This window comes from Trachurus trachurus (assembly GCF_905171665.1).
Source record: "Trachurus trachurus genome assembly, chromosome: 8".
NCBI classification, from domain to species: domain Eukaryota; kingdom Metazoa; phylum Chordata; class Actinopteri; order Carangiformes; family Carangidae; genus Trachurus; species Trachurus trachurus.
Genome location: NC_139905.1, coordinates 1493712 through 1521333, shown reverse-complemented (window position 1 = coordinate 1521333; position 27622 = coordinate 1493712). Strand labels below are relative to the sequence as shown.

The following is a 27622-nucleotide window of genomic DNA, read 5'->3' as shown; positions in this document are numbered from 1 at the left end:
CACTTCCAGTGTTTGAGCTAAGCTAATTAGCGACTTTAGGTGGAGGCAGGCTAACACCAGGCTAACACCAGAAGCTGTAGTCTCAGGCACGATAGATTGATAATGTATACTATTCCTCGTACACGGACTGTCTTTGGGGAAAGTGCCTCAAAGCAGCTAATTAGTGACTTTAGGTGGAGGCAGGCTAACACTACCCATACACTTCCAGCGTTTGAGCTAAGCTAATTACGGGCGATACGGCTCTATCTCCCTTGTTACTGCACGCACAGTGGAAAGGATGGTGTCTATCAGCTGCTCATGGACTCGGGAGTGAGGCAAGACACAAAAAAAAAAAATGTTGGCGTTTCCCTTTAAGTATCAACATAAAACTACAGCTGCTTCCATCCTGAAGATCCTTCATCACGTCGCTTCACTCCACCGGTGATCTGGATCGGTCCAGGATCCAGGGATCAATGTTTCCTCTGAACATTAAAGGACCAGTTCAACATATTTACAAGTTTCTCTTTCAGTGTTAGATGTTCAGTGTGGGTAAGGGTTAGCCTAGCCTAGCCTAGCCTAGCCTAGCTTAGCACAAAGCAGGTCCATGCTAATAAAGAGGAGAGGGGGGGGGCTCGTCTCTGGTCCGTCAGCTCTTCTTCTTCTTCTCACAAACAGAAAGTGCCAGTGCAGAAACTAGAGAGGAGCTGCAGAAGAAGAAGAAGAAGCTCCGTCGTCCTCAAACACGATTGGTCGGTTCGTCCGTCGTCATGCCGACCGTCAGCCAATCAGCCACAAGCGCAGAGAGGCGGTGATGGAGAAGGCAGGGATGATGATGCTGGATGTGTGTGTGTGTGTGAGTGTGTGTGTGTGTGTGTGTGTGTGTGTGTGTGAGTGTCTGTGTGTGTGTGTGTGTGTGTGTGTGTGTGTGTGTGTGTGTGTGTGTGTGTGTGTGTGTGTGTGTGTGTGTGTGTGTGTGTGTGTGTGTGTGTGTGTGTGTGTTCCAGCTGTAGTTCACCTGCCGACAGGAGGAAGAGGAGGAGCTCCTCTCATCACTGGAACACAACAAACAACTGTTACTCAACAACACGTTTCTCTGCAGCTTCACACTCTACTATACTATACTGTATTATACTACTATACTGTATTATACTACTGTACTGTACCGTACTGTATTATACTACTGTACTGTATTCTACTTAAGCAACATCACACAGAGGTCGTGTTGTTGTTCTGTTTATCAGCACGGGTGTGATTGGGTCGTAGATAATCCCACCGTGCTGATATACAGTACAACAGCACGACCTCGAGTGTGATGTTGCTTTTATCAATATCAATTGCTTTTAACAGCTACGAGTGCATTTTATTAGTTAACAGTAATAAGCTGCAAGAGATTATGATTACTTTGTTTATCTAATCATTTATTTAGCTCCGCCAACAGAAATAGTTCCGCAACTGGAAGGGAGACAAGGCTGTTGCCAGGCAAGTGGCAACACATAAACATTTCATACTAGCTTGCTACGAGCTACAAGCTTTTCCACCGAGCTGCTTCCAGTGCTGGTTCTGGTTCTGAGCATAGATATAGAAACATAGATGCCGCGTTCCATACTGCCGAACAGCGCCACCATGCGTCTGCTGGCCGCCATGTTGTGCAGGGCATAAATTCTAAAGGACTGCCGTTCTAAACGTTGTAACCATGGTTGTAACCCCAGATTTTGATTAAATCTATTCACAGGCGTCATTTACGCTGGGGACGTTAACTACATTATCCTAGAAGCAGCTGAAACCATAGACATATATACATAGACGCCGCATTGACTGCTGCCTCCCACTAGAGCGACGTGCCTACAGGGCGGCCATCTTGGAACAGGCCTACTCACTCCTACAGTGCATTACTTCCATAGAGGTCTGATGTAAAAGTCATCATAATTCGCTCAACTGTCAAGCTATTTTCACGGGGTTTGTTTGTAACAAATGTCAGACATGATAAATATGTAGATCAGGTCTTTATTTAAGGAGTTTTTAAGGGTATATATTATTATATTATAGGCTATTATTATTAGTGCCTCGTGCTGCAGCCAGCCAGCCTCCCCTCCAGAGCTCTGACAACACACAAAACACACTTTGCTCGGCACCAGCAACGATAATTGTTTTGTACCGGTACCGATACTGACGACGGCAACAAATTCACGTGGGCTGCTCTCGGGACACAACACACAACACAGGCAGCAGACAGCTGCCCCTCATCATCCGCAGCACCAGCACCACGTAACCGGGCCGTTGCTAGGGACGCCGCTTGTTAAACCGTGCCGGTAGTTTTCTTTTTCAGAGGTAATTTATAGATTAATAACGTCGCATTTTAACCAACATTTTGTCTCAAATGAGTTATTTCACCAGTAAGCAGCTGTGTAACAGGCAGGATGATGTAGTGAGCTGGTTATTATGAATGGAACCTGGACTCGGAGCTGAGGGTTCTGTCCGTCCTGGGTTTATTTCACTATAACAACCTGCTCACAATTATCCTTAACTTACATCTGACCTCTGAAAATATTCTACAAGATCTGTTTTTTTATGTTCCCCTTATTAACACATCCATATGCGGCACCGAAGTCTGGTATATTTTCCGAAGCTTGTCTGCTGATAACATAGAATTTGTAAAACCAGCATTTTCAAAATATCCAAGCATCCTGTATCATACCTACATGTCTGACGTTTTTAACAAATCAAACCGTTTGGAAATCGGTCCAAAATTCAGCGAATTAGAGGTTGAGGAGTTCCTCTTTTCCCCATAGCTGCATGCACTGCTGCCTCTGTTAGTCCTGTTCCAATATGGCGGCGCGTAGGCACGTCGCTCCACAGCCGATGCGGCGTCTATGTATATATGTCTATGGCTGAAACAGTGTACACGGCGCAGGGCTTCCTGTACGCCGGAGCCAACTCGCAACAATGTAGCTTCAATTAAGTAGTTCTCAGACTCTTTCTGTCATCTCCCGCTTTGGACAAAGAGGGATTTCAAGACGCACCCATAGACTGTAGGAGACGAACCACGGTGATATGGGTGCAACAAAGTCCCTATACAAAATCAACATCTAACCTGCATCTGCATCTGGTGCGCATCTGCTGTTTCTCTCGCGCTTGCTCACTCGCTCACTCTTGATCCGCATATAAATTAATATTATATAAAAAATAAAAAAGGAAAACACACAGACACGCAAATTGAAATGACCAAACTGTAGTGTAGTCTAACAATTAAGTGACCTAGAGCTGTAGACCTGTAGATATTCCCAAATAAATTTAAATCAAACGCAACTGGACTTGGTTATTTTGTCTAGGAAGACGTTTCACCTCTCATCCAAGAGGCTTCATCAGTTCATGTACGCAGCTGACTGATGAAGCCTCTTGGACCTGGACAAATGACCTGGACAAATGAGAATATTCACACTCACAGGCTTTAGACGTTCTGTGTCCTGCACAATATGGCGGCCCCGCTGACGTATCGCCAGATATAGAACGCGGCATCTACGTTTATATATCTATGGTTCTGAGCCCGTGTCTGATTAGCACCGCAGCAACAGGACCAGCATGAAGACACAGAGACGTTATCGATACTGTATTACATTTGTTTATCATCTATGTAATCAATATAAACACAGCTGAAGCTAAGTAGCTGAGCTACGTGGCTAACAACAGCTAACGCTAATATCAAAACACATCACCGTCAAAACGTAGTTGCCCCCGCGGCGATTTTTTTTTTTCAGGCTGAGAATTATCTCCACTTAGACGGACCAGGTCAGGTCCAGGTTTTAATGTTCAGGTCAGTTTATAACTGTAGCAGCAGCAGAGAGATGGAGCAGCTCCGGTATGGGGAGCCTGGCGGAGTGATACTGTCTGTAAAAAGTCCCAGTGCTGTTGTACTGAATATCAGCACTATGGAACTTGTCCAATCAAATTACTCCGTCAGAACTAATTGTTGTATAATGTATTATATTCTACTGTTCTCTATTATATTCTACTGTATATAGACTACAGACTACTGTACTGTATTCTAATTCTACTGCATTATACTCTAATCTCTGTGTGTGTGTGTGTGTGTGTGTGTGTGTGTGTGTGTGTGTGTGTGTGTGTGTGTGTGTGTGTGTGTGTGTGTGTGTGTGTGTGTGTGTGTGTGTGTGTCACCTCTGTTGGCCTTGCTGGGGTAGATCTTAGCGAAGTGTCTGTACTCGTCTGGAGGAGGGAAATCGTCCAGAGGATGAAACGAGTATTTGGACTCAAAGTCGTCTGGAGAAGAAACAACACACACACATCAGGTCAGAGGTCAAAGGTCAGAGGTCAAAGGTTAAAGGTCAGGGGTCAGGGGTCAGAGGTGAGAGAACGGAGAGCAGGGAGAGGAAGAGGAGGAGGAGGAAGAGCCACAGGACGGAGAGACGACGACTCACCGACGAAGGAGCGAGGGATGGAGGAGGAGGAGGAGTGTCCGTTGCGGAGGGGAGGAGGGGGCGGGGGCGGGGCAGCCGGGGTGCGGGTGGGCGGGGGAGGGGGCTTCCCTCTGCTGGGGGGGTCGGAGGAGAGGGAGGGGCTACCATGAGTCCTGTAGGGGGGAGGGGGCGGAGCCTCTCTGCCGCCCGCCCTCGACGACGTCGACTGGACCGGAACAGGAGGAGCTGAGGAGATCAATACAGGAGATCAATACAGATCAATACAGATCAATACGGATCAATAGAGATCAATACGGATCAATACAGGAGATCAATAGAAATCAATAGAGATCAATACAGATCAATAGAGATCAATACAGGAGATCAATAGAAATCAATAGAGATCAATACAGATCAATAGAGATTGATAGAGATCAATACAGGAGATCAATAGAAATCAATAGAGATCAATAGAGATCAATACAGATCAATAGTGATCAATACAGATCAATAGAGATCAATACAAATCAATACGGGTCAATACAGATCAATACAGGAGATCAATACAGATAGTTCCGACCATAAAAGGCGATTCGGCGGCATTATTCTCATGACTTGTCGGGCAGCATCCGCGAAACCGAAAGTAAGGAAACGCTGGTCGGCTCGCCCAGCACTTCCACCACTAATAGTAAAATAACAACTAGAAAATTTCCTCTGGGGAAATTCTGAAAGGGCCACGGGGCTACTGCCGGTTTTACCATCTCTGTCAACATGGGAACTGGAGTATGTATTGGAGTCAATGAGGAGCAGAGACAGACGTGGCCGCACTCAGAGGCTGATTCTGTAAATTCTGTAAGTCTCTCTGATATTTTGAGCAGATGATATGAGAGATAACAAGTTTGTCTACAATTTTCTGAAAAAATTATGTGTGTAGAGTGTAAATTGTGGCCGGGCCGAGTGGGAAAAGAGAAAAAAATCTGGAGTTTTTTCTGGCATCTCTCCCACTCTGACACGAACATTCCGTGCAATACACACCCATTATAATCTCATAATTTCTCCAAAAATGATCATGGTCATTGATCAGGGATTGATCAAAAACTATATGACCTATCAAAACGTGGAGTAATACGCCAATACACAAGACTTGTGTCTACTGTTTAAAGTTTAAATGGAGTCTCTAGGTGAAAGTATGCCTGAGCAGCGCTGCCTCGGGGCTCTGTGGGATACAGGACACGATGTAGACTGGTCAGATACTGGAGATATTTCCCGAATCAGTACGACATCCGGGAACTTTTCACATACTGCAGATTTAGCTTTTGTTTGCATACTACATACTACATACTACGTTTTGGTCAAATCAGTCCGTACTAGCAGTATAAGTATGCGGTTTCGAGTACAGCCGTTCTCTTCATCAAAATTTTCTCCTTTTTTTCCCATGATGCACCAGTCACAGTAGTAAAGACCTCACCTGCTCCTCTACCTGGCGCCTCTCTGACGGGGGGCGGCGGCCTGTTGGCGCCCTGTTGGGAGGGGGTGGGGGAGGCGGGGGGAGGGGGCGGGGCCGGCCCTCTGGTGGGGGTGTGGCCTCCTCCCCCCGGCGAGGGGGCGTGGCCTCCCCCCGGCGACGGAGCCGTCCTCTTGTTGCTAAGGGAGTTGTGGCGCTGCGGCAGGTCGGGCGCCGCCTCGCCCCCCCCGCCCCCCGTCGGCCCGTTGGTGACGCGGTACGGCGGGGGGGGCGGGGCCAGGGAGGAGGAGGAGGAGGAGGAGGGGGAGGGGGCGGAGCCAGGGTTTCCCCCCGCGGTGGGCGGGCGCCGGCTGTTGCCAGGCGACGGCGGCGGCTTGGAGGGGAGGGGCGGGGTGTTGCTAGGCGTCGGGGGGAGGGGCTTCTCCCTGTTGTAGGAGGAGGGGGGGGACGGGGCGTTGCCGCGGCGAGAGGCGGCGGGCGGGGGAGGGGGGGCGGGGGAGGAGGGGGAGGGGAGCGACGGGCGGGAACGACTCGTCTCCATGGGCGACGAGGCCTGAGGGGAGGGGCTCTCCGCGTCAGCGTTGTCGTGGCGATGGCTGGGGGGGCGGGGCGCCGCGGCCCGGGTGGAGGGGGAGCGACCGGAGGACCCGTCTGAAACAAACAAACAAACAAACAAACAAACAAACAAACAAACGTCAACAGAAGAAGATGTTAATGTGTCGGTTATTTAAATGATTAATCGATTAGTTGTTTGCTCAATAAAATGTTAAAAACATCGTTCAGTGTTTCTCAAACCAGCAGACGACATCGTCCTCAAATGTCTTGTTTTGTCCACAAACCAAAGAGAGACTCAGTTTATTGTCATAAAGGAACAAAGAAACCAGAAATATTCACATTGAAGAAGCTGCAATCAGAGAATCTGGAGCTTTTTTAAATTAAAAAACTGATTATTAGATGATCAGAATAGTTGATGATTAATTTAATAATCGATTATTGTTTGATTATTTTGTTTGGTTATTTCCTCTCCAGCGAGTTGTTTGAGTCGCTGCTGATGCAACATACAGACGGTTGAACAGCCAATCAGAGCTGAGCATCTTCGCTAACACTTTACTTGAATAGGTATTCATCAGATTGACATAACAGCTGTCATAAACATCAATGAATCCTTATGACAGCTGTCGTTAAGTGTCATTTGGTAAGTTATGACACTTTTGATGCGAAGTTGTTTTGACTTGACATACTTTTTAAAGTTTAAGGCAATCAGGTCTGCTATGACAGTTTAAATTGTCTTTATGTCAAGTTGTCAGAACAAAAACATCTCAAACAATGTCAACTTTGCATCAAAAGTGACATAACTTACTGAATGACACTTAACAACAGCTGTCAGAAGTATTCATTGATGGTTATGACAGTTTTATGTCAATCTGATGAATACCTGTTCAAGTAAAGTGTTACCGAAGATGCTCAGCTCTGATTGGCTGTTCGACCGTCTGCATGTTGCATCAGCAGCAACTCAAACAACTCGCTGGAGAGGAAATTAACAAACAAAATAATCAAACAATAATCGATTATTAACTCATTGAGTGCCGCGCTCCTTTCCAAAGTTTTAGTCAAGTGTACCGGCGATTTAGACCATTTTTGACGATTTCTGTAGAGCCATAGTGTATTCTGTATTATTACCAACAACACATACTGTGGCTCATTTGAAAGGTGAAACTTTCTGCTACAAATGGCCATAGGTAGCTAACCGTTAGCCCGGCTAATCTATGATAACCATGACTAATTACAAAAACGTGCACACATAAATAATAGCTAATGTTTGTCCAATCATTGGTTTTATAAACTTTACAAACACCAGATTAGTCTAAACGGTGATATAGTGACATGAAAAATTAGATAAATATAGTGAAACTCTCGTCCGTCACTATTGTTCTCATGCTGGTTTTCTACCAGGAAGTAGTTGGAAACAACAAGGAGATTCGTTCTATCCACAAGTTTCCGAACGTCATCTACGGTCAAAACCGGAAGAAGCCGGTTTTGCCGGTTTGGTGGAATTGTACGTTTACGTTTCCATGGTTTTCAGTCGTTGTCATAGTTGCGGTAAACGCATCATGGATCTATTAACGCTGGCTTTTAACACACGGATGTCAGTCTGTGTGATATCCACTGTTAAAAGCTGCTGTGATGATCCATGCGTTTTACAGATTGTAATTGAAAAATAAATAAATAAATAAATCGATGCATTTACCGCGACTACCGAAACCATGGAAACATAAACATAAAATTCCACCGCAAGAGCAAAACCTGCAAAACAGGCTACGTTGTTGACGTTGGGGAAAAGGTGGATAACTGAGCCTGAATCTGATCTGAGCCGTGAGGTGTGAACACAACCAGAGAGAAGAAGAAGAAGAGGAAGAAGAAGAAGTCATCACCTCCCACCGGCCGCAGCTTGGGAACGCCGCCCGGGAACAGGCCTCCTATTGGTGGAGCAGAACCTGACGGACTCGCCGCTCCGCTCCCATTGGCTCCTCCCCCCGCTGCTGCTGCTGCTGCTGCTCCGCCTCCTTTGGGCTCTGGGAACCACAACCATTGGACAGGTGAGAGAAGGCTCCGCCCCCTGAGCACAGCGTCACCACGACAACACCACGATGACATCACAGGACGGACGGAGACCAGGTGACCACGACACGCTGTCGCTGCCCGATTTGTGACAATACCGCCATCTTGGACCGCTGCCTACGGCAACTCCACTGGGACAAACTTCATCTGGGCGCTGCCCGATCTGCGTACAAGTGGAAGTCTGCTTAAAGTTCTGTACATTTAAAATACTGTACTGTGAAAATGATTTTTAAAAAATAAAATAAAATCGCGGACGTCCGTCACCAGACAGCCGTGTTGTGGTAGTTGTGATTGTTTGTGGTTGTCATGGTGATGAGGCCGGCGAGAAAAGAGGAGAGTAAACACTAAAAGTCGCCTCTGTTCCTGTTTTCTGAGCATCAACATCCAGACCAGCACAACCAACCCTCAATCTACATCACTGATAAAGTAATAACGTTTTTTTAAAATAAAAAGATAAAGCGTCTCTGGCGACGCACATAGAGCAGTGATCCTCAGTCACTTCAACTAAGTTTGTCCAAGTGGAGTTGCCGTACGTAGCTGTCACATATCGGGCAGCGATGCAAATCGGGTAGTGACACACACGAGCAACACGTGGAGGAGGTGAGATGAAGTGAAGTCAGTCGTTTACTCCAAGTTGATGACATCACAGGTCTGTCACCTGAGTTTACAGCTCCTCAGGACTTCCTGTCTCTTTGTGATGTCACAACTAAGCCCCGCCCCCTCACCACCTGGACCCACCATCCATCCAACAACAACTTTGCAGGATTTGGTTTCTCTGAGTGATTTACTCTGAAATCTGCTCTGTTTTTTATAAAACAGTCAGCCAATCAGAACAGAGGCTCAGAGCCTCCTCCTCTCCTCTGATTGGCCGACACCGACCTGCTGCTGCTACTGGAGCTCCAGAGAGAAGCTGAGAGAGAGAAGAGAGGAGATGGAAAACTGCACTGAGGCTGTGAGACCTTCACCTCCTGCTTCCTCTGGTTATTGATCATCACGGCGGGTTCACACCGGACGCTGAAGCGCCGCGAAGCGAAGCGGCCGCGTCCCTCCAGGTCACACCGGACGCTGAAGCGCCGCGAAGCGGAGCGGCCGCGCCCCTCCAGGTCACACCGGACGCTGATTTCTCTGCGGCGGTCGCAAGCGCTTCCGCCCATCAGCCGTGTGTGTGTATGTGTGTAGGTGTGTGTGTGTGTGTTCCTCTCTCTCGCTCTGTTTAGATTAATAAACACAAACACTTTGGACTCTGGTATTTGTCAATCTCTGTATTTTATTTTGACAATAGGTTTTATTTTGAAAATTGACCGGATTCTCTCGTGTTTCTTTGTGTAACTTCCTGCCAGAAGAAGAAGAATCGCGCACGAAATAGAGCAGACGCCGAAACGATGTCTGCACGGTGTGAGCCGGCCGCGGAGGATCGCGGCGCGTCGCGTCCGGTCTGAGCTACAACATCGGTTAACTTGGGCGCCGTAAGGAAGCGGGTTACGTTCCGCGGCTATTCGCGGCGCTTCAGCGTCCGGTGTGAACCCGGCGTCGGTGAAAACCAAGAATCATTCAGGAGTAAAACTGGACTGTGATTGGAGGGCTCAGCTGTGGCCCCGCCCCCCTGCAGGTGAACAGGAAGTCACCTGACCATCAACAGCTGGAACATCAGGAAACATGGAGGGAGGAGGTTCTTAACGATGAACGGGCTACGGAGCACACGCCTCTGACATCATCACTGACATCATCACTGACATCATCACTGAGACCGACGATGACATCACCGTGACAACAGCTGGACCCGCCTGTTCATTAGAGTCCTGGTTCTGGTCCAGGATGAGAACAGGCGACTGTTTATTGACACGAACACTGAGGCTGCAGCTGATTGGTTACCAGCTGATTATTGATCCTTTCCCAAAAGTTTTGTCTGGTTTGAAAACACATTCAGTTACAACGACAGAAAACAGAGGATCGTTGACTCAACGACTAATAATTTGATTGATTGGTTGGTTGATTGATTATCAGCTGCAGCTGTGATCGGTCTGGGTCGAGGCCCCGCCCACAGGATGGATGACATCACAGCTGTTTGCTCCGTAGCCGACTCAGCAGCCGTGCAGGAAGCTGCAGGATCTGATCTACACAGCCGCCCCCTCACCTGACGTCAGACACACGCTGCAGTTTGATGCTGGAGATTCAACCTGAAATAAACCTGAAATAAACCTGAGTTAAACCTGAGTTAAAGGATAATTACCGTTTTTTACAATCTGGTCCTTATTTCTATCCTAAAATCCGATCATTTCCTCCCCCAGATAACTTTGGTGTCATTACAAGTGGTTGTGATGAAATGAGCTCCAGCCGAGAGGCGCGTATATCCGTATAATGGAGTCTACAGGGCAGCAGAATGCAGCCTCTAAATAACACATTATCTGCAGAGAAACTCCTTCATTTCACCAAGATTTAGTTCTGATAGGCTAGTGCTATTCCCCTCTGAGTCCGGGGTTAGCTTGACCTACCGGGCAGTGCTCAGAGATGACATCATCCAGGTCAGAGGTCAGTAGGTCAACCTACAGACCCCGGATGTTGATAACAGCTAACCCCGGACTCAGAGGGGAATAGCACTAGCCTATCACAACTAAATCTTGGTGAAATGAAGGAGTTTCTCTGCAGATAATGTGTTATTTAGAGGCTGCATTCTGCTGCCCTGTAGACTCCATTATACGGATATACGCGCCTCTCGGCTGGAGCTCATTTCATCACAACCACTTGTAATGACACCAAAGTTATCTGGGGGAGGAGATGATCGGATTTTATGCTAGAAATAAGGTCCAGGTTGTAAAAAACGGTAATTATCCTTTAAACCCAGGTTAAACCGGAGCTACAGGAAACTGATGAGAGACCAGCAGAAGGACAGAGACAGACCACAGACAGACGACAGAACAGACGGTCATTACACATGATGAAGTGACATCATCGTGACCTCACAGCGATCTGACCGGAGCCTCGTTAACATCTCATTCATCTCAGAGAGTCGCGCCTCATCCCCCCGTCAGCGTTTGGGGGGGGGGAGTAGTAGCGTTGACAGACAACCCCCTTCAGCCAATCAGCAGGTTGGTGTAGTGACGGGGCTTTGCACCAGCCGGTCCCTGATTGGCCAACGTGCTGTGTCAGTCACAGCGGCGATGCTGATTGGCTCTTAGGTAGGGCTGGGCGATATGACGATATTAAATCGTGAAGGATTAGAGCGTGTAGACGATCTGCCAAAGTGCAGAGATCGTAGGATCGTCTGGGGCACCTTTTATGTTGCAAGAGTGCATTTTATCAGAGTATGTTTACTTGCACATGTTGGCAAAACTGCAACTATTTCAATGGGCTCTATGCACAACTCCACTACTTCCTGAATTTCTTAAAGGCAGCTCATTGTGACTACTCAGACACACCTGGATTAATCAGTTTGTCCAATAATGCAAGACAGGAAATAAAGGAGCTGCCTTAAGTTCAGGAAGTAGTGGAGCTGTGCATAGAGCCCATACAAATTTGTTTAGAAAGGCTCTTTGACCTAAATTGTCTGTTTTTCAATTTTAGATTTAAGATCGTGATAGAATCGAGATCGTTATTTTATTTTTCAAAAACCGTGATATGATATTTTTGCCATATCGCCCACCCCTACTCTTAGGCCTTCTGAGGGTTTCAGGCCAAACGCTACAGGGGGGATGAGGCCAGACTCTCCTCAGAATGAAATGACATGATGCCTGTCCGGGAGCGGCTGGTTCACGAGGCCAATCTGACCCTGGATCAGAGGTTGTTCTGAGTCGTGACAGCGACTGAGCCGAGGTCTCTTTCATCCAATCAGCAGCCGCCGCCTTCACATGACTGCATCAAACTGAGGAGCGTGACGACGGCGTTGCCCGGTGACCGCGTGTCCGTTTGCAGCGCTCGGTGGAGAACATGGCGGCTGTGTAGCCCCGCCCCTCGGCCTCCTGCACTCAGCCAATAGGAGGAGAGAAGGATTGAGTCTTACTCTGAGCGGCGGCCGTGGTCCTGGGCTCCGGCGGCGACGCCCCCGGTGGCGGCGCCCCCTGCTGGTGAGGAGGGCTCTGCTGCTGGTGTAGGTATTGGTATAAGCGAATGTATGGGTGGTCTGTGGGGGGTGTTTGGCGCTCTGTGGGGGGTGTTTGGCGCTCTGGGGTTTGAGTCTTACTGTCGAGCAGCGGCGCGCTGCGGTCGTTCACCACCGACACTCTCTTCAGCCGCGCGCCGTTACAGATGTCAGACAGCAGAGCGCCGCGGCCTCGCGCCTCCTCTCCGCTCAGCTTCGGGGGGCTGGTGTTGGCCTGGGGGGCGGGGGGGGGGAAACATTACCTTCCTGTACTGGCTTTTATTGTGAAAACTCTAACACTGTAGCTGTGTTGGACATCATGTATTGCATCCTGTATTGATATTGATAATTGATGTATTTATTTATTTGTGTGGTGGCCTGGGAAAACCCTTCTCATGGTCGGATTCTTACTTTTTTTTTTTTTGTAATTTATTTTTTATTGACATTCAGAAACAGACATTGGCAGCATATACATCATGTGAGCATCCTTCTTGCATCCTACTACTATCCTATAGTATTTTAGTTTATATCCAAGTTATGAGAAGAAAAACTTACAACCATAACAACAATTAAAACAAAAAAAAGAAGAAAAAAAAAGAGAACGATGTACTGGTAGGGAGTGATCTTTCTCATACATCATCATAGCTACTGGTTTGTTAAAATAAAATCCGGCCTATGAGGCGTGACATATTTGACCCAGTTATCCCAGTATGATGTAAATTTCTCCAATTTGTGATTAACAAAAGCTGTTATCTTTTCCATTTTATAAATGTCCATGGTGATATCCATCCATATATTTATGGTTGGGCTCTCCGGTGATAACCATTTTCTGGTAATACTCTTTTTACAGGCCACCAGCAAAATATTCACTAAATGTTTATCTCTTTTTGGCCATTCCTGAAGTATGTGCCCAAAATACATAGTCTTACTCTCAAGGGGTATTTCACATTTGAAGACATCCTGTAGGGCGTTGTGTATTTCTGGTGGAATTTTTACATTTTCATTTTTTGGTATTTCCATAAACTAGAAGTTTTCAGCCATTCATAACTGTTTGAATAACTGAGATATCCCTCTCAGATCAAAAGTTATGTTCATTTTAATCTATTATGACCAAAAAACTGAAAAGTGAGAAAAAAGGCTTTAACTAGAACGTTGCTGTTTGGACTGTGTGGACATTTAAATAAACCTAGATTTTAATTAAATTCACATTTTTCCCTAATATTTTAGTTTATTTGACCTGTGAGCATGTCATTTACATTTATACACATCTTTGGTGTTTTGTTCCATATAAAAATGCAAAATCTTGACAGCTGGACAATTTACAACTCAGCTTGTGTGTATACTGTGTGTGTGTGTGTGTGTGTGTGTGTGTGTGTGTGTGTGTGTGTGTGTGTGTGTGTGTGGTCACCTGGCTGAAGGTGGGGGGGGGTGGGGGTCCCCCTGGAGGAGGAGGAGGAGGAGGAGGAGGGATGGGCATCCTGCTGCTGCTCAAAGAACACACACACTGGACCTGAAACACATGAAACACACACACACACACACACACACACAACACACACACACACACACACACACACACACACACACACACACACAACACATCATGGAATAATCAGTCGATTGATCAGCAGATCCAGAGAAAATGTTGTTATGTAGATATAAATGAATAATAATCAGGCTACGGAAACAAACAGACAGGTTTTATTTTATAGTGATTATACACTGATACTAATATATTCATGGTAGTAGATTCAGGTTTTAACTATAAACCTTGACAGTTTTTACAGACTGGACCTTTAAATGAAAAATAAATAGCACAGACTGAGCAAGTAGATGTAAAATCTACTTTCACTCTCTCAGATTTGAGAGACCAAACGTCTCTATGGAGACTGGAGTGAGAACTGGAGACGATCCAGACCGAACCGAACCGGACCGGACCGGACCAGTTCTGGTTCTGGTTCAACCTGAGCCACATGAAGACTGTGGAGGTTTTTTTATTTATTTTATATATATATCTTTATTTTACAGACTCCAAGTCCAATAACTGCCAGGCAGACAGACAAAGAGACAGATGAACAGAGAAACATAAACAACAACACACAGTCTGTCCACACACACACACACACACACACACAACAACAGGCTGAGAACGGTTCAGTTGTTCAGACCAGTGTTTCCAGAACATGGAGGTGTATTGTGTCACTCTGAGTTGGCTCAGTCAGAAACATTAGTTAGAATTACAGTTTTGGATCGACACAGTCTGCACATAAACTTATAAATAACATGTCTGAACAAAGTATTGAATGTGGAGACATTATACTGGACACAAACTAACGGCTGCACTTTCCCACCGGGGAAACTTCAGCAAGATACGAAGGACGTCATTATACACAACATGGATCTTATTCATCTCATCTTACCTTTACTATGATGAGCTTTATGCACCTGTAGCTCCACTACTTCCTGAAATAAGGAAGTAGTGGAGCTGTGCATAAAGCCCACTGCACCAGAGCTGTAGCCTACAGTAGCTCTATAGAGAGCAGCTTTAACATCCTTTCAACACATGTGGAATTAGTGAGCGATCATGTTTGCTTCACATACAGTTACAGCACATCATCATCATCATCATCATCATCACCACAGAGATCACAACCACAGACCATGAAGCCGTTATGTCTCCATCTGGACCGGACTGGACCGGGTTGGACCGGGTTAAACCGGGTTAGACCGGACTGGACCGGGTTAGACCGGGTTAGACCAGAACCAGACCAGGACCTGGTCCACACACACTGAACAAAGATGCTCTGTTCTGTCCCCTCGGCCTAGCTCCCTGCTAGCTCCTCCAGATGTTTACCTCAGCCAAGCACATCTGGCCGGACACACACACACACACACATGCAGACACACATGCACACGCACGTGCACGCGCAGACACCTGTCCTGAGCTTCACCTGCAGGAGAAACGTGAGGCTGTAGCAGCGGGAGCTCCCGACTAGCATCATGTTAGCAGCATGTTAGCATCATGTTAGCATCATCATCATCATCACCATCCTCATCCTCCTCCTCCTCCTCCTCCTCCTCCTCGCGGACAGGTGAGGGTCTTACCTGTGCACGTCACCGGGTCTCTGTCGGTGAGCTGCTCATGCTGTGATGTGTCGGTGTCCTGGTCCTGGTTCTGGTTCCGTTAGCAGTTAGCTGCTAACTGTTAGCTGCTCTGCTGCTGCAGAGATTTATTCCTCCAGTCAAACAGGAGGCACGTGACCTGCGCGCGTCACCGGAGCGCGTGACCACCGGAGAGAGGAGCTGCAGCTGCAAACCACATTTTTATGAAATATAAATCAGATATGATATGCAGCTACTACAAAATATGAAAGACAGAAAAGCTATAAAACCTTGGATTATTATAAATTATTACAAACAACTATATGATTTAATAATACCTATAATATAATATTAATACCCCTTTCTATGTATATATGTATATATTTTTTGTGTATTTGTTATAGTCTGTTTATTGTTTGTATGTATGTACACAGTATGTTGCTGCAGCTGCTTCCACTGACTCTGACTGTTTCTACTGATTCTAATGTTTTGAAACCTTAACAGGCATAATGCTTACACTTAAAAAAAAATATATATATATATGGACCCTTTCAGAGAGTATAAACAAAGACAGGTGTTACCAAGGATACTAATTAAGGCTCCATTCAATTTAGTGTACCAGAGCGTTTTCTAATGAGCCACACCTGTCTTTGTTTATACTCTCTGAAAGGGTCTATATATATGTATATAAAAAAAAGCTGAAGGAAGTGTTTTTGTTGAATCTTTTCATTTTGCAAGGTAAATACTACATCCACAACTGTAAACGGACCCCAACAAGTTTTCATGAATTCAAAATAGAAGCTGATATTACATGTAAACACTGCACAATATGAAAGACAGAAAAGCTACAAAATCTACTACAAACCTCTTATGTGATTGTGTTAAAATGCTAACACCCTACCGTGTACATGTATATTGTTTGTCTGTGTGTATGTGTGTGTGTAATATATCACACAATGTTGTTGTTTTTTAACACATCTTTATTGACAACCAGTCTATGTTGACAACAAGAGCATACACAAGACTGAATACAGTTAGAGATTAAATGAGTGTATACAACATTAATACACAATCAAACCATCATAAATACGCCAGGGGTTGACAGAAAAAACAGAAAAAACATAAACATAAATATTTTGTAAAGCTTTCAGAGTTCATACGTTTTAACAGCTTTTTTATTTTCACAGTCACAGAGGGAGGAGAAATACTGACCAACATGCAGACAGGTCCAGGAAGTTTGGCTTCTTACCAGAACATGTAGATCTGTGTATGTAAAATTTAGATAAAACAATTAACAAATGTAAATTTAAATGTAAAATTGGGATGTTTTTTTTTAATTTTTTTTTATCATAATCAGAATATATCACACAATGTCCTCACACAATCCTGTTTTACGTAAACGACGTCACTGTCTCTGTCCACCGGGCGGCGCTGCCGCACGTGCAGGCTTCTGGATCAACGGCCAATGAAACAAGAGGAAGCCGCGCTGTGACGTCACTGTGGGCCGCTCCCTCGACCAATCAGAGGCTTCGCGGCGGGAGTTTGAAAAACAGAGAAGAGAGAAACAGAGATGGCTGAAGTCCGAGCGTAAGTCTGATAAATAATACTAATAATCAGTGACATTAGACGTTAAACCAGCAGGTTATTGATCCGCTCTGGTCACAGGAAGAAGGTTGACGTTCACATACAACTTCCCCGCGTCCAGTTAGTCACGGAAAAACAGCGAAAACATGAGAGTTAGTTAGCGGCTAACGGCTAACAGAGCTAACAGCTAACGGAGCTAATGTTGTTGTTGTGGTAACGAAGCTCTGTGTGTGTGTGTGTGTGTGTGTGTGTGTGTGTGTGTGTGTGTGTGTGTGTGTGTGTGTGTGTGTGTGTGTGTGTGTGTGTGTGTGTGTGTGTGTGTGTGTGTGTGTCAATCAGTTCAGTTCAATTCAATTTGCTTTATTGGCATGAATAGAGATTTGTTTTTGCCAAAGCATTTTTCACAATATTTACATATGCACCACAACATTGCAATTCATATTCAGTGTCTCTTTGTGTGTCTCTCTCTGTCTCTGTGTGTGTGTGTGTGTGTGTGTGTGTGTGTGTGTGTGTGTGTGTGTGTGTGTGTGTGTGTGTGTGTGTGTCTCTCTCTCTGTGTGTGTGTTTTTTTTCTCTGTGTCTCTCTGTGTGTGTGTCAGGCTGCTGCAGCGCTGTGACCCGGTCCTGTTGGACCCTCTGGGAGAAGCGGAGCAGCCAGACTCTGAAGCTGAAGCAGCCAGGATGGTCCAGTTCCTGACGGTGAGCAGAGAGACCAGAACCAGAACCACTGGACTGGAATACAAAGTCTCTCTGGCAGCTTTGGGTCTGGGTCTGGGTCTGGGTCTGGTTGTGGAGTCTCTGAACCTCGGTTCTTCCTGTTGACACTATTTAGATGAGACAGTGCACATCGATGAACATACAAGTTATGTCGTGTTGTAGCAGAGATGCTCATTTCCATCTGTAGTCCCATTTACATAGAAACAGTCTGTTAGAGCTAAAATATTATAAACTAGAGCCCAGGTTGAATTTGACTGGAACTGTCCTTTAAAGGGACATTGTGTAACTTCTCCTGTTCTCTATTCAGGAAAATCGATTATTTGGTTCAAAACTCTGTTTTTCATTCATCAATAAGTACCCCCATCAACAAAGTGAAGTGTTCCTTTCAGCTCTGAATGAGCCGTTCATATCATTCATATCTCCATGGAGCGGGTAAGCTCGGTGCTGCTGCCATGTTGTGGTGTCGCCATGTTTTTACCTTCAGTGGCAGCGTGACGGTAACGGTAACCACGGAAACTCAGCGGAGACACCGGAGCTGTCGGCTCAGTCACCGCGGTAACGCAGTGAGGAGGAATGGAGCGTTACACTGATGCTGCATTCACCTGCAGTCGGGCAGACGGCCGTCGCTAACAAACCAGATGTCATTTTAGTCACAGAAGTCCAGAGAAAGACGGTAAAACAATACCACATCGCCATGACAACATATTGTCACGTGCAGCGGCTGTCGTCCGTCTGCCGTCTGCCCAATTTCACGTGAATGCAGCATGAAAAATATAATTGAATTGCTTGAGATCTACAACCACAACGCTGGATGGAGGAATTCCTACACAATGTTCCTTTAATGTTCAGTGACATTTGATACAATTACCTGTTTTTTAACAGAAAATGTAACGTGTATAAATCTAACTGTGTGTGTGTGTGTGTGCGCGCTGCAGGACCGTCGTCGTGTCCAGAAGGTTTTGTGGCGTCAGCTGTTCGTCCTGGACTCTATGATGTCTCTGCTGGAGGGTCTGGAGTCTGCCCAGCAACTGATGACACGGCCCTGCCCCCCCCAGCCAGGTACACACTCAACACGACACACTCTCAACACAACACAGGATAAGACTCGACATACAAACCCGTACGTGAACTACACACTGTAGATTTTCAAATATTTTCTATCCACCACTTTCCGGAGAATGACGCTGGGTGTCGCCATGACGCTCCATTCCACCGTTACTGTATTGTTGATAGCATAGACTGGTTGATAGACATCGGCTGTGATGACTTTATTTATAATCATCACCTCATTTTAATGAGAACAACACGGACGAGGTTTTAGCTTTATGTCACATTTTCACGTCACTATATCACCGTTGTGACTACTCTGATGTTTATGAAGTCTATAAAACTAATTGTTGAACAAACATTTTAGATTAGCTGGGCTAACCGTTAGCTGTTAGCCGTTAGCAGTGTCAATAAACAATAACTCAATAAACGGCCCATGAAAAAAATATTTTTTCCAGCGGATATCCTAGTTCCAACATGACTGAGCTAACTGGAGTAGTTTCATGTCGTGTCCCACAACGGGAGGGTTTTAACAGCTGACGTCCTGATGTTAGCTTAGCTGCTGCTGTTAGCTGTCAGCAGCAGCAAAGCTAACAACTACGATAACCATGACTAGTTACAAAAACGCACACAGAAATAGTAATGTTTGTTCAATAATTCGTTTTATAGACTTAACAAGACTTAACTACCAGTTAGCCGCTCGCTAGAACTGGTGGCTAACGCTACCAGTTAGCCGCTCGCTAGAACTGGTGGCTAACGCTACCAGTTAGCCGCTCGCTAGAACTGGTGGCTAACGCTACCAGTTAGCCGCTCGCTAGAACCGGTGGCTAACGCTACCAGTTAGCCGCTCGCTAGAATGCTACTAAAACCGACTAACGTTGTGGTGACGCAATGGATCATGGGAAAATAAAGTGGTGGATAAAACACATTAATAACAGAAATACTGTAATCTGTGTGTGACTGTCTCTCTGTCTGTGTGTGTGTGTGTGTGTGTGTGTGTGTGTGTGTGTGTGTGTGTGTGTGTGTGTGTGTGTGTGTGTGTGTGTGTGTCAGCGGGCGGGGCCAGGTCCCGCTGGAAGGCTCTGAAGTCGAGCAGCAGCCGCTGTGAGCTGGAGGAGACTGAGACGCTGCTGCAGTCGCTGCAGGACCGAGTCCAACGGGTCCAAGAGAGAAGACACACACTCACACAGCTGCTGCAACAGCTGACCAGCAAGGTGACACACACACACACACACACACACACTCACACAGCTGCTGCAACAGCTGACCAGCAAGGTGACACACACACACACACACACACACACTCACACAGCTGCTGCAACAGCTGACCAGCAAGGTGACACACACACACACACACACACAGCTGCTGCAACAGCTGACCAGCAAGGTGACACACACACACACACACACACACACACAGCTGCTGCAACAGCTGACCAGCAAGGTGACACACACACACACACACACACAGCTGCTGCAACAGCTGACCAGCAAGGTGACACACACACACACACACACACACTCACACAGCTGCTGCAACAGCTGGCCAGCAAGGTGACACACACACACACACACACACACTCACACAGCTGCTGCAACAGCTGACCAGCAAGGTGACACACACACACACACTCACACACACACACACCACACAGCTGCTGCAACAGCTGACCAGCAAGGTGACACACACACACACACACACACACTCACACAGCTGCTGCAACAGCTGACCAGCAAGGTGACACACACACACACACTCACACACACACACACCACACAGCTGCTGCAACAGCTGACCAGCAAGGTGACACACACACACACACACACACACACACACACACACACACACACACACACCACACACACACACACACTCACACAGCTGCTGCAACAGCTGACCAGCAAGGTGACACACACACACACACACACACACACACACACACACACACACACACACACACACACACACACGATATTTCCTCATAATTTTCGTGGACATGAAACCTGAACTACAACTCCCAGGATGCATTTCAGCTGCTGTGGTTCTGGTCCACTCACTCATCATCTCCTCATCCCCTCATCTCCTCATCTCCTTGTCTCCTCGTCTCCTCGTCTCCTTGTCTCCTCATCTCCTTGTCTCCTCATCTCCTTGTCTCCTTGTCTCCTCATCTCCTTGTCTCCTCATCTCCTTGTCTCCTCATCTCCTTGTCTCCTTGTCTCCTTGTCTCCTTGTCTCCTCATCTCCTTGTCTCCTTGTCTCCTCAGAAGCAGCTGCACCACCATCTGGAGGAGTCTGTGCTCACGGCCCATAATGCATTGCAGTCGTGCGACCGCCAGCTGGTCCAGCTGTGGGCGGAGTCGGAGGCGGAGCTTCAGCAGCTGCTCGGCCGGCAGCGAATCAGAGACGAGTGAGTGTCATCGATCATGTGACCTGTGTTCAGACGGAGCGATGTGATTGGTCGGCCGGTGTGTAACTCCGCCCCCTCCTCCTCCCGCCAGGCTGCAGGCGTCCTTTGCCGCGGCGCAGAGCGTCATGCAGGTCAAGCTGCTCTCCTTCAGCCAATCAGAGCTCAGCGTGGAGCTCAGGCCACGCCTCCCCTCCCAGCCCTCAGCCAATGAGCTGGAGCCGCTGAGGCTGTCGGTCGCCTGGAGCCATGACGACCACTTCACACTGCAGGTAGCTCACCTGTCGCTCTTTTTTATTATTATTATTATTTATTCCACTTTGGTTCAGAGAATTCACCGTACAAATCAACAATACACAATTTTCCATATATACAACACTAGGGGTGGGTATTGCCAAGGACCTCACGATACGATACGCATCACGATACTTGAGTCACGATACGATACGATATTGCGATATCCAAATTTTGCGATATATCGCGATATATTGCGATATTCTACGATATTCTACATAGTTCACTGAAAAATGTAAAAGGCATTATGCATCTTAAAGCAGAAGTGAGTGATATATTTGTGTTAATATAAGTCTTAAATAGTTGTATCTTCCGACAGCAATCACTTACATAGAGTGTTTGGTCTGAAACACGGGTCTGTCAGTCCCTCTGCTCTGCTCTGAGCCGAAGAGAAAACATTTATCGTATCCTACAGTTTTTATCCAATGAGGAGAGAGAACGGCATGCAGGGCTGTGTGTGCAGCCAAGGAACGCCGTGAATGTGGTGACGTAGCGACGAGGACTGTTATGGTGCGTTCAAGGAAACTCGTATTTTTCCGACCTGTGAAGTCGTACCAGTTTGATCTGGTACGAGTTCACGGGTCAGAAGTTACGAGTGGCCGTTATAGTGACTTTCACCGGTAAAACAGGTCGGAGAAACACGAGTGGGTTGCCTGGAACGCTACAAAGTCGTAAGTTGTGACTTGAAGCTGTAATTTATGATTTCAAAAGCCTGCCTGGAACGCAGCATTAGCCAAAACGACCGGACCACTCACTTCTGCTTTAAAATCCGAGTTGTATGTACATCAGACGATAGTGATAATTCATGGGACAAACTGAGTCAAAACAATGTAATTCAAATTATCCATGCCATTTTATACAAGTGCAAGTTACAACAACATATTTCAATTGGATTTAGGTCTGAAACATGATTTATTATTTGAAAAAAAAATTGAATTTTTTTTTTTTTTTTTTTGAAAAAAAAAATCGATATTTAAATATTGAATATCGATATCGTATCGCGGTATAAATTATTGCGATATATTGCCATATCGATATTTTTGCCCACCCCTATACAACACACACGTGATCTGATCCGAACTCAGAATCCGTTTTTGGTTTTGAAACAACATGTTTTCAAGATTTAATCCGATCCATTATCCTGACTGTGTGTGTGTGTGTGTGTGTGTGTGTGTATGACTCTGTGTGTATAACTGTGTGTGTGCAGGTGAGCGAGGGCGCCATCGGCCTTGACGACGGCTGTGGGCGTGGCCGGCGAGCTGAGCTGAGCGCGGCGCTGCTGGAGGTGATGCAGGGCTACGTGGGTCAGGCCGAGCTGCTGACGGAGATCCAGAGCCTCCGCTCCAGGTGAGAGGACGACTGGGATGGAGACGGGGGGGGCACATGATTAACCCTTTAACCCTTTAACTGTTAACCCATAACAAGAACTCTGACCCATTAATACTGTCGGTTATTTATTTATTTTCATCATTTTCATTGCCTCTTCAGTCATATTCATGGATGCAAACAGCGCGCCGAAAAGCGAAACTCGCTTTTTTCATGACCAATGAGGTGACTTGTGTGAATCGTTGAGATCTGAAGAGTTTTAGTTTTTGAGGGAGGGGGGGGGGGGTCTCAGCGTCTCAGCTGGGGTCAGTAAAATGTTTTTCTAACAGGCTGACAGTGACAATCACGTGAAACTGAGGCGAACTCATTCATGGTTGCTACTGATTATACTGATAACAGCCTACCGGTACCTCCAATGTAGACGCGCGACATGAACGCTCATTAAAGCGGCGCGTATCCGCGTGCATTCGGTGCGACGGCGAAGGCGTTTTTCCCCCCGTGCGCCGTGGAGCTGTGCGCCGCGGACATGCACGGTTCCCTACGTTGCTGTGTCAGGCAGGTGTTTCCACGGAGCTCTGCCCCGTTTCAGAGGTGAAGGAAGCCCTGAGTGGAAAGACGTCACCTCCACGATGTAGAATGTGTTCAATTAAAGTGAAACTAACACATTATATAGGCCTATATGTCCATTACACACTGAATGAAACATCACATGTCTTTATTTATTCAGTTTATTTTAATATTAATAATTATGACTAACATTCAGTGAAGACCTAAAAATCAGTATCTCCAAAATGGAAATATTGCAAAGGTTTTTTTTTTTTAAAGCATTTTTAATATAGAAATGTTGACCTTCTGAAAACTATGTCCATCTATATGCACTCTATACTTGGTTGGGGTTGAACTACTGGAAATTGCCTTTCCGTGATATTGTAATGTACCCCCCCCCCCCCGGGAAATTCCTCTCTTTTTTGGTCCTGACCCGTTTGCATCCCTGCATATTTCACAGCTGAAAGTTCCACAGGAGGACTGACAGTATGTGCAGCAGCCCCCATGAAGGAAGATCAGACAATAAATGTAGCTACACGGACATAGATGTGAATCACCTGTAACAACTGCGCTGAGAAAAAAAAAAAAAAGAGGAGGAGGACGTCGCTGCTCTCCAGCCTGTTCACCTGCAGCTCTCCTGCAGCTGAACAGAGCTGTCAGAGGAGCTCTGCTGCTCCTTCAGCCTGGTGTTTGGCTGCACTTTGTATAAACACAGTTCTACATTGGACGATCTGAGAACGATCAGCTGAGACAGACACACACAGTGGATGTGACGTCTGGCGCTGATCCGCCATCACAGAGCACGTGTGTATTTAACGGCTAACCAAAAAAATTGGAGCGATCAAATTATTATTATTATTTTTTTTTTTGGGCTGTGCGCCGCGGGCGTCTTGATCTTATCGGTTAACGGTTAATAATCGGTTAACGAGCGTCGGTTATCGGTCAGAAATAAAATTCTAATGTGCATCCCTAATGGAAACAGTTAATGGACTCTCTTCAACGGGAGTTCCTCTGTTTCAAATATGTTTATTAAAAGGAAACTGATCACATGAAGAAATTAACAGTCAACAATTATGTTTCCATGTTTTTTACATAAGTAAAAAGTAATCCCTAACAAAAAAGACTAATGACAAAAACTGTGTAACAAGTAACATCAACAAAGCAGATAAAACAAAACAGACAGGACAAAAAAAACAAACAAAACAAAAAAAAGTGTGTGTGTGTGTGTGTGTGTGTGTGTGTGTGTGTGTGTGTGTGTGTGTGTGTGTGTGTGTGTGTGTGTGTGTGTGTGTGTGTGTGTGTGTGTGTGTGTGTGTGTGTGTGTGTGTGTGCAGCTTCGCCATCGACTGGCGTCCTGCTCAGCGGCTGCTCATCTACCTGAAGTCGGCGCTGCTGGTCTGTCACCTGGAGGTGGAGGAGGGTTACCCGGGCAACGGCCGAGCCCGGCTGCTGTCGGTCCGCAGGGACGGACAACATGTGGACACATCTGGACTGAAGGTAACACAACACACACACACACACACACACACACACACACACACACACACACACACACACACACACACACACACACACAGCAGCTGATGCAGTTTCACTTCACGTTCTCTAAACTCTCAGGTGGTTTGGTGAAACAGTCTGACAGGTTCGGGTTAGAGATCGCTGGTAGAAGCTCTTCTCTCTCCACAAACACTTCACTCATCAGACAAAACTGAACTCCTTTCTCATAAATACTACCCATAATAAGACGTACTCCTCCTCTTCCTCCTCTTCATCAGACATTTACGATGTGATGAACTGAAAGAGAAACTCGGTCGTTTGGAGGTTTGTCCAGCAGCTGTAACACAGAGCTCTGATCCTTGTTAACTACAACAGACAAAACACTGAGATTAATTTATTAACGGCCACATCGAAGTACAATAATCAGTTACCATGGTGACGTGGCCTGGTTAAAGGGATAGTAGCATTTTTTTAAAGTGGGGTTGTATGATCTACCCCACTTTAAAAAAAAAATGCTACTATCCCTTTAAAAGAGAGACAGGAAGCTTCAGGCTTTAGACTCACTGGTGGAGTTCTTCACTTCCTGTACAAACGGCCTTTCAAAGTAAAGTTCAAGATCCTGAAATATTCAACACAACAACACAACATGAAAGACTCTAACCCCCCCCCTCCTCCTTCTCTGCCCCCTCTGCCCCCCCCCCCCCCCAGCCTCACCGCCCTGACCTGCGTCTGACCGAGTGGCTGGTGTTCCTCTGCAGCTCTCCTCTCCTCTGACGCTCCACCGACCCACCGCCGTTCTGTTGCTTCCTGTTGTTGTTGTTTACTCTCTTTGTGTTTGTGTTTTTTTTGTGTGTGTGATGTCATCGTTGTCAGTGTCACAGTCTAAATAAACTCTTTTACTTTAAAAAACCTTTTTTCATTCAAACCTAAAGTTACTGAGTTAAAGCTGCAGCCTGCAGTACTGCAGAGCGTCCACCAGGGGGCGGGGCCTCCCAGCATGCACTGCTGCTCCTCCACCACCGTGACATAACACAACACTGGTACACGTGAGGAGATGAGGAGGGAAACACAGACTGAAGGAAGGAGAAAAGGATGGAAGGAGACGAGGAGAGAGAGAAGGAGATGAGGACACAAGGAGAGAAGGAAATGAGGAGAGGAGGAGAAAAGAAGGGCAGGAGATGAGGACACAAGGAGGGAAGGAAATGAGGAGAGGAGGAGAAAAGAAGGGAAGGAGATGAGGACACAAGGAGAGAAGGAAATGAGGAGAGGAGGAGAAAAGAAGGGAAGGAGATGAGGACACAAGGGGGGAAGGAGACGAGGAGAGAAGGAGACCAACAACAAAATGTTTATGTTGGAAAAACAAAACAATAAATAGAAACGACTCATTAAAAAGTAAAAACATCAGAATGATGTGACTGTGACTGAAGCCTCGGCTCGCTGCCCCGGGCTCCAGCCTGTTGGTCTGGTTCAGAGGAAACGATGGATGAGATGAACGACGAGAGGACGAGAGTTTAAATGATCTAATATCTAAAACAACGTGTCAGGACTTTAGTTCTCTGTGAGATTTACACGTTAATTAATGTTAACGAGGTCACGTGTCGTATGAAACTGTTCGGTCAGTTCACTGGGCGACCGCCGTACGCAGGTAAAATATGGGACTAAAAATAAAAAACTTATTTTCTGGATTAACGACAGTGAGAACAGGAAGTAATCTGATTACACTCAACAGGAAGTAATCTGATTACACTCAACAGGAAGCAGTTTCATTGATCTTTGATTACAGTTTTTCTCTGTTGGTTTGGCTCAATTCTTGAAACAGAAATTACATTCTCAAAATAACATGGACAAATCTCCAAACCACCTTGCAAATGTTCACAACAGAATGGCATTTCTCATTGATTTCATCAAATTGCAAATGTCTTCGTACATGTCTCAAGTGTCTTAGTGCATCTTTGCAAATGGTTATGTACAAGTACCCTAGAGTTAGCACAATGAGCATACGTTTAGCACATTTTCCAAATGAATAGATCTTGCTGATCTAAGCTGATTAGTTGATTCTCAGTCTAATGGTTGCTCTCTCCAAAACATGTCAGCATGATTTCACTGTGTAAATCATCATATGCACAATAGTCTGTTCAACTGTCAAAATTAGTCAACATACTGTAGGCTAATACCATGAAAACCATATGAATTTCTTGCAGCATTTCATAAATTCATGACAGTAATTGACAGTCAGGTGGTCAGGAGGATGAAGATGGTGGCCAGGAGACAGAGGGTGATGACAGTGATGACCAGTGAAAATGTCTCTACTCGTGAAACTTTGTTTACTGCACTATAGGCTTGGTATATTTTTTGTGTTCATATTTCATACATGTACAGAGAACTGTAGGCCTATACATTTTGTTTTTACAGTACATAATCTTGAGTTACTTTATGTAGGCTATATGTGAATAAAAATGGTTACAATTTCCTTGGCAATATGAGTGCAGTGTGTGTGATGTCAAACTTTGGAGGCTGCTCTTACTGTAAAGTCCTTTTCTTAGGTTTTATACGT

General features: G+C 45.9%; 2 protein-coding genes across 2 annotated transcripts; one reads left to right on the top strand and one right to left on the bottom strand.

Moving 5' to 3' along the window:
• Window positions 1–345: 345 nt before the first annotated feature.
• LOC310989976 (WAS/WASL-interacting protein family member 2-like) lies at window positions 346–15782 on the bottom strand. Its single transcript, XM_083977180.1, has 9 exons — window positions 15656–15782; window positions 13959–14060; window positions 12473–12785; window positions 8289–8429; window positions 5860–6507; window positions 4413–4637; window positions 4153–4254; window positions 995–1031; window positions 346–683 (listed from the first exon to the last, which is right to left on the bottom strand). Exons 2-9 carry the CDS (start codon window positions 14025–14027, stop codon window positions 626–628), a joined length of 1593 nt encoding a protein of 530 aa, XP_083833306.1. The 5' UTR covers window positions 14028–14060; window positions 15656–15782; the 3' UTR covers window positions 346–625.
• A 5849-nt stretch (window positions 15783–21631) lies between these two features.
• Window positions 21632–25842, top strand: LOC310989774 (uncharacterized protein; the record flags this gene model as incomplete). The annotated part of the gene is made up of 4 exons (XM_083976922.1): window positions 21632–21677; window positions 22907–23046; window positions 24906–25068; window positions 25777–25842. The coding sequence occupies exons 2-4, from the start codon at window positions 22988–22990 to the stop codon at window positions 25840–25842; spliced, it is 288 nt and encodes a 95-aa protein (XP_083833048.1). The 5' UTR covers window positions 21632–21677; window positions 22907–22987.
• Between the last annotated feature and the right edge of the window lie 1780 nt (window positions 25843–27622).

Coding starts and splice junctions, on each gene's coding strand:
- LOC310989976 (XM_083977180.1), bottom strand. CDS start 14,027: ATGCCCATCCCTCCTCCTCCTCCTCCTCCTCCTCCAGGGGGACCCCCA. Junction 1,032..4,152: donor CCCCAGCAAGGCCAACAGAG/GTGACACACACA, acceptor GTTGTGTTCCAG/TGATGAGAGGAGCTCCTCCT. Junction 684..994: donor CCTCTTCCTCCTGTCGGCAG/GTGAACTACAGC, acceptor CTTCTTCTGCAG/CTCCTCTCTAGTTTCTGCAC.